The sequence below is a fragment of the Dermacentor albipictus genome, chromosome 1 (assembly GCF_038994185.2).
Source record: "Dermacentor albipictus isolate Rhodes 1998 colony chromosome 1, USDA_Dalb.pri_finalv2, whole genome shotgun sequence".
Lineage (NCBI taxonomy): Eukaryota > Metazoa > Arthropoda > Arachnida > Ixodida > Ixodidae > Dermacentor > Dermacentor albipictus.
The window spans coordinates 267,726,470-267,738,966 of NC_091821.1; the positions used below are offsets into that span (position 1 = coordinate 267,726,470).

Below are 12,497 nucleotides of genomic sequence, written 5' to 3' on the forward strand. Positions count from 1 at the left end.
CATGAGGGTAGGCACACCAATCTGGTAGCGTTGGCAAGCCGAGCCTGCTGTGCTGTACGCCGATTATAGCACTCATTTGGCCACAACGCCTTAGAGCTTAGGCCAACAAAGCTTATCGAGACTCTCATTCTCTCCAAAAACAAGACGTATCCATTGACATGTATTATATTTATAGTCCCCACTTTAGTAGTCTTGTGTTGTGAAAAGACTAAGCACAACAGCGACATTCATGGTGTATCGGCATGATGTTCCCGAGCGGGCGCAGCACATTCAAGAGGGTCTTTGTCCGTGTCTTTGCTAAGGTTAATAAGTGATGTTAAGTTCATCTGTTAATGGCAAAGCTTAGCACATTCGTTTAATGGTATTGTGTTGAAAGAGTGGGCGGGCCAACAAGGTATGAAATATGCTACATATATCAGCTAACAGCCAGTGCCACCTAGACGTGTAGCCTACACAACACAAGCTTGAGAGGCACTCCAGGAGACTCTGAAGACGGTCCTCTTTGAAGGCCTATATGCTAATCTCTGCCCAGCACTATATTTACGTAACTCAATAAACACGTTCTCGTAGATCAGGCTCCCCAGCTGCTCTTCGCCCCCCCCCCCCCCAAAAAAAAGATAACACAGCGTAAAAGAAAAAAAAATGCTGGATGGCTCATAGCCCGTTGGCTTGCGACCTCATCTTTCTCATTCTGCGCGTTGCCTTTTTCGCCTGTTCTTGAATGATGACGCGGTGACGGGCTGAATGACGTGCCTGTTGAGTGTAACTTTCCTAGACTCTCGCTGAAAGGCGGCTGCCGGGGGTTGAACGTGCTGGCATGTCTTGTAAATCTAGATCCGCCTGAGCCAACCTCTTCCGAAACGCGCGCGCGCACTTCACCACTCTCCGAGGCCTACACAGAGTCTGTTAGGCTTCGAAGTTTTGCCAAACGCTCATGCCACTTTCCGGAACCTTCGAGGATTTCAAGATGTTGAATTTTTGTCGCGTCAGCCAACCTTAGATACAATTTGATACCTCTGGCGCACAAATAGGGTTCACTTCCTGATTGACTGTCATCATTGGTGTGAAGTATGGGCTGAACTGTGTGTTTGGCAAAGTTCTATTGTTTTTCGTAAGTTTTTCATAATTAAGTGTAGCTGCACACGTATATAATAACATTTGTCGCGTGAAAGGGAAGATTTGCTTTTATGAAGGAATATGTTCATGTCATCATCATCATCATCATCATCATCATCATCATCATCATCATCATCAGCCTGTTTTATGTCCACTGCAGGACGAAGGCCTCTCCCTGCGATCTCCAATTACTCCTGTCCTGCGCCAACTGTTTCCAACTAGCTCGCGCGAATTTCCTAATTTCATCGCTCCACCGTCCTCTTCTGTCGTCCTCGAGTGCGTTTCCCTTCTCTTGGTACCCATTCTGTAACCCTAGTGGTACAACGGTTATCTAACCGGCGCATTACATGACCTGCCCCCAAGTTTGCTCTCTGATCCAAATCTCTCTCTTTCTGTCTCTTAACGTTATGCCTAGCAATCTTCTTTCCATCACTTTTTGCGTGGTCCTTAACTTGTTCTCAAGCTTCTTTGTCAGTCTTCAAGTCTCTGCCCCATATGCCAGCACTGGCAAAATGCACTGATTGTACACCTTCGTTTTCAATGATAATGGTAAAGTTCCAGTCAAGAGCTGACAATGTCTGCCGTATGCAATCCAACCCATTTTTATTCTTCTATGAATTTCCTTCTCATGATCAGGGTTCCCTATGACTAATTCACATTGATAAACGTGCTCCTTCACTGAATCTAGAGGCTGAATGGGGATCCTGAACTCTTGTTCCTTTGCCCGGCTATTCATAATTATCTTTGTTTTCTCCATATTAATCATCAATCCCACTCTTACATTCTCTCTGTTAAAGTACTCAATCATTTGTTGTAACTCGTCTGCATTTTTGCTGAATAGAATAATATCATCGGCAAACCGAAGGTTGCTGAGATATTCGCCGTCGATATTTACACCTAAGCCTTCGCAGTTTAATAGCTTGAATACTTCTTCCAAGCACCAAGTGAATAGCATTGGAGAAATTGTGTCTCCATGTCTGTTCCCTTTCTTTATAGGTGTCTTCCTGCTTTTCTTGCGTAGAATTAAGGTAGCTGTAGAACCTCTGTAGATATTTTCCAAGGTATTTACGTAAGCGTTCTGCAGTCCTTGATTATGCAATGCTTCTATGACTGCTGGTATCTCTACTGAATCAAATGCTTATTCGTAATCTACGAAAGCCATATAGAGAGGCTTATTGTACTCTGCGAATTTCTCGATAACCTGATTAATGACATGGATGTGATCCGTTGTAGAGTATCCCTTCCTTAAGCCAGCCTGTTCCCTTGGTTTACTAAAGTCCAGTGTTGCCTTTATTCTATTGGAGATTATTTTGGCAAATGTTTTATATAATACTAGGAGTAAGGTAATGGGCCTATAATTTTTCAATTCTTTAACGCCTCCATTTTTGTGGATTAGTATAATGTTTGCGTTCTTCCAGGTTTCTGGGACCTTTGCAGTCAATAGACACTTGTATAAAGAGCCGCCAGTTTGTAGTTAGGTGAAACGTCTGGAGACAGCACTGAAGTGAATGCTAACAGCGCCCAACTGATCTGCGTACATCTGATTTTAGAAGCCTGTGTTTAATCCCCGGTGGCGCCGGTGAACGAAGCAGCTACTTTATGGAGAACGCATGAATTCTGTTGGAAATTAATGACTTTGACTTGATTCCTAACGTCTCTCAGCGACAAACGGTGCACGATTGGGCAAAGAGGCATTTCGCGTTTAAAGTAATATGCATACTACAGCCCGCAGGTAGGTACGCGACTTACGACGAAGGACCAGCTGCACGGGTTGGGTATTTAGTTTCACTTAATACCGCGCTTATGTCCAGTTCACCGCTGCCACAAGCGCCTATACCAACACCTCCGCAATTCCCGAAAACTTCACCTTGTTTGTGAAATTTTAGCTGAGACACCAGACGACATCGCGCAAGCAAGTTATTCTTTGAGGGGATTCTGAAAAGAAAAGGAGGCATCGGAAAAGCATAGGATCACGTTTTACAGATGGTGGCAGTTAAAATAGAACTCCACATTTCACATGCAGGCTGCGCGACTCCCGTATACAAGTTCTCTAAAACTGCTGAACTGTTTCACTTTCTCTCCCCCCCACCCCTCGCCCCTCCTCCAAAGTTGGGCTTTTCTTTCCGCTTCAAGCGCTCTCGGCACTTATCGCCAATGTGGCTACAGACTTGAATGTTTGACTATTATTCGCGGTGACGGCTGGTCCTCGTGCGCGGGAAGATTTACAGCGAAGAAAAGCGGCACCCGTCCGCGCAGTGGGTATTTGTTAATTGATTATTCATGAGCATCGGCAGCCGAACAGAACAGGGGTCGGAGAAAGAGTTCTCCCCTCTTGCACACTACTGGCCACGGACGTCGCACTAACAGGAGTGTCCGTTTCTCAACGCGCGTTCGCTTCATTGAAAAGTCGCTACTGGACTGAGGCAACCGTGCACTTTATAGGGCAGTAGACAGCCTGTTTTGATTCGTGTTCCATAGCTCCGTACTTGTTAAAACAAATGCTGAAAGAGACGCAGAGGATAAGGAAGTCGCTATGCATGAACTGACTCATTTTTTCCTCGATCCCTCAGCCTACTCCATGCCCGTAAATATCCTCCCCCCTCCCCCGCTCACCCACCTCCTTGGTGCTCCCTCTTCTGATCAGGGCGGCGGAAGTATAGTGCTTTGGAAGCCGCGAGCCTGGGTAGCCCTTAAACAAGCTGATACCTGTGCTCCGATCTAGCGGCACTTTCCACTGGATGCAACATATCAAAATGTCCCTTGCCAGGGACGGAACCAGACGCCTGGAACTTATAACATGGATTACCAGGCTTATATGCGAAATGCTCCCGCCACCTTCTGCAAGCGGGCCTTTGTTGTACAGATCGGTGGGTACATGACAACCGATACCACAAAATACATCTTGAATTCATGCACAACACAGGTCTTACAGCAAAAATATAACACGTGTCAAACATTGCGCCATATGGCAAGCCCTAATCGAAATAATAAAATAATGAAAAAAGTAACGGAAGAATTAAAGATACTCTCATCATCGATCTATAAACCGAGATTAAAAGCATGTGGGCAATCAAAAGGAATCCATGACTGGCTGCAGTGAGAGCGATCCAACATCTTGGGTCCACAAAGTGGCAACAGACTTTGGCAAAACTCCGGTCGAAATTTAATTAACAGCCTCCACGTAAGACATATTGAGCAACCAGTGGATGATTTCACAGATGCCGAAGTACTGAGAACTGTTTCACGAAATGAGCGTGACGTTCCCCATTACCTGAGCGCAGTGGTGTCGCATCACGTTTGTCTTGCTGCTCTGAGTGGGAAGTTACTTCGCTGTAATGTTCGTTTACTAATATGGCTTAAAACAAACCAACTTTTCACGCGAATCTCGTTGACCTCGGCACAACTTCTACGGTAGTACAGACAGAAAGTGGGAACGGAACTTGGCAATTTTTTTTTACTTTGCCTGTTGGTGACGTTGCCAGCCGAGATTGCGAGGCTGCTACCTATTTCCCTGCGCACCCTACCGCCCCCTTGCGTACCCTGTCTGCTTGGTTTTGCCCTAGAGGTGCCAAGAAGGCCGGCGCTCCCGATAACAGCTGTGCCTTAAAAGAAGAACAAATACTGAGTAGTGGCAGATGGAAATCATACGACCATACCATGGGTGCTCATCGCCGCCCTATCGCCGTCGGTGGTGGGCATCTTGGGAAGGCACACCTGGGTGCTTCGCGATGCGCAGACCGTCTGAACCTTGTTGTCTGGCCGTTCCCAGAGCTCTCGCCGACCTGACAGCCGATACGTTGGGCCGCCTGCGCAGGACGCGTTCCCGCGCACACCTCTTCGCTGTTCGTATTTCGCTCGCTTCCGACGGTCGCTTTTATCACAACAAGCAGTTCGCGTATCTCCGATCACATCCGTCCCATAACGCACCGTGAGAACGCATTGTGTCCCTAGTTAGGCAGGGACCGTAAGAGGATCGGTATGAGGAGGAAGACATGCAGCCATTTTACACGTGGGTAATAGCTGCAATGCGCGCCTAAGGCCATTACGTAGTCGTTCACCTGCATGACGTATAATACGCCTTCTCCGTTCAGGTTCAAAACCTTAAAAGGCCGCTAAAGAGAAAAAAAGATATTTCTTCTGTATTCGTGAAGTACGCTTCCACAATACCAAACACACCTCTCTTATCGCGAGAACACGCTTGGTAAGCCAGGAAAAGCACAAAAACGAAATACAGGTAGCGACGCCGCCTTGAAGTTGCCGCACCAGCTCGCCGCGACGTCATGTATTTTGACAGCGTCTATTATAGGCCAGCCTAGTTCGTTCTTTAGTGCTAAAGACGAACTGCATTGTAACGAACAGGGTGAGTTTCGGGAACTTTCGAGGAGCCCACACGGCTAAAATACGAAAAGGTACTTTGAAATCCGTGACGTCGCACTGACGTACTGGCGTCGGGGTGTCAACGGGAAATTAAAAAACTGACACTTGGGCCTTCATTTTTACGCTTACGCTCAGCAGAACGCCAGTGCATTCTTTTATATAGTGAAAATAACATAACAGCACTTTGTCCTGTGCACTTTACTCCCTCGTCCTGTGTTGCGCTATTCCTGTTTTTATTCTAAAGATGAACCAACCAGCCCCATTGAACACACTGCTAACATAACGAAACTTCGTCACGGTGGGGTTGGAACAGCTGGCTATACTACTATTTCGATCTTCCAGAACGTTAAAATCAATCAGTCAATCAATCAATCAATCAATCAATCAATCAAACCAATGTTTACTATACTACACAGAAACAGCTACGGATCCTTCATACTGCTGCACATAAGAAGTTATACACAGTACAGATTAGACAAATGTGGAAGACCTAAAAATGTGAGGTAGAGGGAAAATAGGGGAGAAGGAAAACACAGGGAATCAACTCTCAAACATGAATGTTTATTTCATGTTTTTTGGTGGTCGAGTCATAGGACAATGAGCGATGCAAGAAGACCATACAGTAAAACACAGAATGCTGCCTAGAATGCTGCCTTTCAGATACCACTGGAAGGCCGGCGCTGCAGTCGACGTGACGGGGCATGAAGTATCACGTGGGCAGAGCTGCTTCGTCGGCTTCTCTGCCTACGAAAGCTCCGCCAGGGAAGCCTCAGCGATGCTGTGGTTCGCAGCTCACCTGTCATAAAGACATCAAAGAGAATTCACGAAGATTGAACCGCTGCGAAGGGCTATCGCATGTCCCCGTAGGCGACCGAGTCACCAGCTGTATGGAAAAATTACTTTAAAACAGCTCCGGAAGCATTCGCTAACTATATTTGATTTTAATGCGAAAGGATTTTATGGCCCATTACGCGAAAATCTGTCGGCGTAGTCGGTGTGACCGAAAGATGGTACCGAAAGTGGCGGATGGCTCAGAGTAAGCACACGTCACAAAATGCTAGAATTGATGTCAAAATTGTCAGGGTGGTTCCTCTAAACAAAGTCAATCAACGGCTCTGAAAAGATAATCTCGGTCTGGGTGGGAATATTCAACTAAGTAATAAAAATCAGCAGCATGTTACACTCCTGTAACACCTGAAGGCGAAAGCCTGCTGCAGGCGTGGTAATGCATAAAGGGATCTGATCGGAGGGGTCAGACTGCTTGCAACATACAACGAGCTGCATTACAAAGTGAACATATCGGCGCTGTAAGTCGATTTCCTCAACGACACATGCGAGCATCTAATGCACTTCCTGAAGGTTATTTCGTTATGTCTTTCGTTCTTTCTTTATTTCCGTCTTTTCTTCTTTAACTCTTTCTTCCTCTGTTATTTCGTCCGTTCTTTATTTCGTTTTCTTTCATCCTTTCGTTTATTAGTTCATTCTTTCATATTCAGCCATTCCGTGTTTGCTTTCATATGAGGAGGGGGGGGGGTGGGGGGGGCGGCTGTGAGCCATTTCTGGTGTTGGTGTTTCTTTTCATTCTTTCCTCCGTTCTTTTTCTTTAGTGTTTTCATTCATATTCAGCCATTAAGTCTTTGCTTGCTTACGCGGGTATGAGTCATTCCAGATTATGTTGTGTTTTTCTTTTCGGGTATATGAGCCATTGCTAATGAAGATATTTTTTGTACCACTCGTTAACTTTTGTTTATGCACTCGACGTGATGATGACATTTTTGAACCATTCGACTAGACACTGCTTTTTTCGGGTATGAGCCATTACAACAAGCCAGTTAAGGCTTCCGCCTTAAAAATTCACTGATGAACTTCTTAGTAAATTACTTTACTGCACATATTGCAATTTGCGAATTGTAGGCGGTGAGCATCCAAGACGTATTCACTTGGAATGAATTTCGAGGATGACACCAGTTTCGAGATACCATTTCCCGAAGTGTTGAATGAAATACATGGGCGTTCCAGTTAATTTCGTGCTTGAATGCATGAAAAAGGGCTTTCTTTAAAAAAACTAAGTGGAAAAACAGCGCATTTTTAGGGCAAGCTTGGCAGTGCATTTCTCCAAACTGGCTTCAATCTGGAAATTATTTCCAAGTGAATACGCCTTCTAAACTAACCGGCTACAATGCGTAATTCGTAAACTGCATTCTGTGCCATAATATAATTAACTCAAAGCATAATTAGTCATTTTTGCTAATTAGTTGAATATATGTATAAATTTCTCGTGCAATTGATGTCCACCTCTCTGAATAATTCAGCTCAAGGACTAGAACTATGTTATCTGCAACAGGATATTTTCGAAAGTTCCATAAAACTTAAAAATGATCACCTTGTATACCGTGATTTGCCGATTTATTTATTTAGGTATAGTGAAGATGTTCTTAAAAAGCGCAGTTTGGCGTTCAGATCGCTTATCTGAAAAGGCGAGCATTTTTTTCAAGGAAAATCTGAATGCCCAGGTAGCTATAATTAAAAAGAAACGCTGATTGTATTTTTAATTTTTCACTGTGCTAGATGTTGAAATTGTAAAATTGAGCGGTGGTCACGTCACGCCTGCTGAGTCGAAATCTTAAATCTAGTGTTAAAGCTGACTGACATTTGTGTCTCCAAATGTGGTGCAAAATGTATTGGCGTTGCTCTTAAAGGTTTCACAAGAGCCTCCCTACAAGAATTTGGAACGATAAGAAACGTAACGCCGGTGAATATTTTAGTGCATTTGGGGCATACGTCCCGAAAATGACGCTTGTATCAAGATTTATGCCAGGCAGATGTGATTTCACTATGTCTCGATTTTTACTTTGCAATTTCGACAAGCGAATAACCAACTCGAAATGGAAATATCGCGCGATAACGTAAGTGTGCATGTGCAATCGCTAGCTAAGAATTCGTATGATTGCTACGTTGAGAAGGCAATGGCTGCGATATTGCAGACAACGTAAATAGGACCAATATATTTTATTGCTTTTCTGACGCAAAAGAGCCGGCTCTGCGAAATCCATTGTAACGACAGCACACAGTGGCCGAGCATTGTATGTTGTGAAGATAAGGCGTGTGTTCGCACTTTTCCCAGGAGCATTCATTTGCGAGTTGATAATTTTCCCTGTTCCGGAGGCGGTTACAGAAATGTGCATGAGGGCGTCCGGGTGGTGGCTTATTTGAGTGCTGGCAGTCAAACTATGAGCAGCACGCCGTGTTATCCCTCGTAGTACGTCAGCAGCGCTCTACCGGGAAATGGCACCACCGTATGTCCTCTAGCCAAACATTTTTGCGGCACGGAAAATTGCTCATGATCAATAATCGTTGGACAACTTTTAGTGCCCCATGGACCCCCTTAAAGAGGTACAAAAGGGCGGATTTAATAAGCCTTGACTGTAGAGGAGCGAGATCAGGTATATTTGAGAGGGCTTGGCTATGAATAATAATAATAATAATAATAATAATAATAATAATAATAATAATAATAATAATAATAATAATAATAATAATAATAATAATAATAATAATAATAATAATAATGGCTGTTATTAGGAAGAATAATACCGATGAAATTTTTTGAAAAAGCTTTGTCAGGCACAAGTAGGTGGATAACAAAGGATTCATAAAAGAGAGCGCTCTTTCTTCTTGATATGTACTTGCGCTAAACAACAGTTTTTTGTTTTGTTTTTAGAAATGCCATAACAACAAGACCAAACACTCATGGCAATGCAGATGGAGCAGGGGAAAAGAATGTAATCGCACGCACACACTACACTTCTTCCGTTAGCCATGTCCAATTGCAATACGGGGTCGCTGCTTTTGATGAGTTTTGTCTACTTCATCCTATCAGCCACGCCTTCATCTATGTGTTTTGTTTTCTTAATGTGGTCTTTAATGTTGTATACCTATAATTTATCAGACTGACCTTGTCTTCCGTCGCTACCGGAGCCAATCTTCACTGCCTCCTTGGCGAACAAACTTTCTATGGTCTCATTACGTGGCGAAACAACCTGAGGGACCCTTTGCCGCTACATTCGTGGCCCTGACCGTTGCTGATCCGGAACGACTATATATGCAGACGTGCGGAATGCCATCGTTTCTTGTAACTCCGCACATGCAGTTCGCATCCCCATTCCGGCAACTTGCATCTTCGGATTGTTGCGCTTCTCCGTCGGGATCGTCTCGCTTCCACGAGTGAATAAGTAACGACACCCGAGAAGGATAAGCATAGGCCAAGGGAATATGTATGCACTGAAAGGCAAGAAGGGTATTGTCATCAACAATATCGATGATGTAACAAAAGCAGCAGAATAATTATATACTGACCTGTACAGCACCTATAGCAGCCACGCTACCTTCTTTCGAAGTAGTGATGAACAGGATGCAGAGGCTTCTTCTCTAACTAGCGATCAAGTTAGAAGGGCCTTGCAAGACATGACCCAGGAAAAAACGGCAGGCGAAGATGGAATAACCGTAGATTTAATCAAGTATGGACGATATATCGTGCTTGAGAAACTTGCGGACCTTTATACGCAACGCCTCACGACTTCAAGTGTACCAGAGAGCTGGAAGAATGCCAACGCTATACTAATTCATAAGAAGGGAGATGTTAAAGAATTGTAGAATTATAGGCGCATTAGCTTGCTTTCAGTATTGTATAACATGCTCACCAAAATAACTTGAAATAGAATCAAGGCAACACTTGACTTCGAACAACCCACAGGCTGGCTTCAGGAACGGATATCCTAAAGTGAATCAGGTAATCGACAAATCTACGTGGTACAACCAACCTCTTTATATGGCTTTCATAAATTATGAAAAAGCATTTGATTCAGTTAAGACACCAGAAATCATAGAGGTATTGCGTAACCAAGGAGTACAAGACGTCTACGTGAATATCTTGAGAAATATATCTATAAAGATTTCACAGCTACCTTGGTTCTCCACAAGAAATGCAGAAAATTACCATTCAAGAAAGCGGTCAGGCAAGGAGACACAATCTCACCAACGCGATTCACGGCATTCTAAGAAGTAGTATTCAAGCTATCAAACTGGGAAAGCTTAAGAGTGAGTGAGGATCAACGGTAGATATCTCAGCAACTTTCGGCTTGCAGATGAAATTGTCCTGTTCAGCAACACTGGGGATGAATTGCAAAAAAAATGATTGAGGATCTCAGCTGAGAAAGTGTAAGAGTGGGATTGAAGATTACTATGCAGAATACAAAGGTAATGTTCAATAGCCTGGTAATGGAACAAGAATTCATGATCACCACTCAGCTTTAGAGTCTCTGCAGGAGTACGTTTACTATTTATTTACTTACCATTAAGGCCTTTCGGCATCAGAAAGGGGAGTAGGTCACTTAGTCACAGAGGAGCTTGATCATGAGAAGAAAATTTACAGAAGAATAAAATAGGTTGGAGTTCATACGGCGGGCATTACCAAATCCTATGACTGTCGTTGAAAAGAAAAGTGTACAATCATTGCATTATACCGGTGCTAACATATTGGCCAGAAGCTTGTAGGTTAACATAGAAGCTCGAGAACAAGTTGAGGACCACGCAAAGAGCTATGGAACGAAAAATGTTGGGCGTAACGTTAAGAGACAGGGAGAAAGCGGTGTGGATCAGACAGAAAACGAGGATAGCCGATTTATAAGAATTAAAGGTGCCAAGGGAAGGGAAGGGCAGTTGAGGACGGCAGAAAACTAGGTGGGGAAATGAAATTTGAAAACTTTCAGGCGCAAGTTGGAATCGGCTAGCACAAGACAGGCGTAATCGGAGATCGCAGGAAGAGGCCTTTGTCCTGCAGTGGACCTAAATATAGACTGACGGTCTATATATATTGCAGTGGACCTAAATATAGACTGACACACACACACACACACACACACACACACACACACACACACACACACACACACACACACACACACACACACACACACACACACACACACACACACACACACACACACACACACACACACACACACACACACACACACACACACACACACACACACACACACACACACACACACACACACACACACACACACACACACACACACACACACACACACACACACACACACACACACACACACACACACACACACACACACACACACACACACACACACACACACACACACACACACACACACACACACACACACACACACACACACACACACACACACACACACACACACACACACACACACACACACACACACACACACACACACACACACACACACACACACACACACACACACACACACACACACACACACACACACACACACACACACACACACACACACACACACACACACACACACACACACACACACACACACACACACACACACACACACACACACACACACACACACACACACACACACACACACACACACACACACACACACACACACACACACACACACACACACACACACACACACACACACACACACACACACACACACACACACACACACACACACACACACACACACACACACACACACACACACACACACACACACACACACACACACACACACACACACACACACACACACACACACACACACACACACACACACACACACACACACACACACACACACGCACACGCACACGCACACGCACACGCACACGCACACGCACACGCACACGCACACGCACACGCACACGCACACACACACACACACACACACAGGCAAAGAAAAAAAACACGCGGGCGTACACATCTTCGAGTTAAAACGAAACTGTAATTATGACTCATGTTGTCCAGTAATATCGTATGCAGATGGCGCATATATATAACTTAAACTTTGCGTGCAAATGATATAAAGGCGACACTTTGTGAATGTCTCTAACGGTGTATGTGTGTATTCCATTTAAGTGTTTACCACAGTGTATATCCTAATGAACACCCAGCAGCGGGAGTAGTATGTCAG

At 44.4% G+C, this 12,497-nt stretch overlaps 1 protein-coding gene across 3 annotated transcripts in view; it reads right to left on the reverse strand.

The window, feature by feature from the left end:
- LOC135915849 (uncharacterized) overlaps positions 1–12,497 on the reverse strand; it is a 124,434-nt gene that overhangs the window by 96,161 nt on the left and 15,776 nt on the right. Inside the window, exon 1 of one of the 3 annotated variants that reach the window (XM_065449054.1) lies at positions 4,773–4,939. The exons of 1 other annotated variant lie outside the window; for it this stretch is intronic. In XM_065449054.1, coding sequence (XP_065305126.1) covers positions 4,773–4,815 — 43 coding nt within the window. In that variant the 5' untranslated portion in view covers positions 4,816–4,939. Of the gene's footprint in view, positions 1–4,772; positions 4,940–12,497 lie in introns of those variants that run through there. One more of the 3 variants, XM_065449049.1, reaches the window with a different exon arrangement.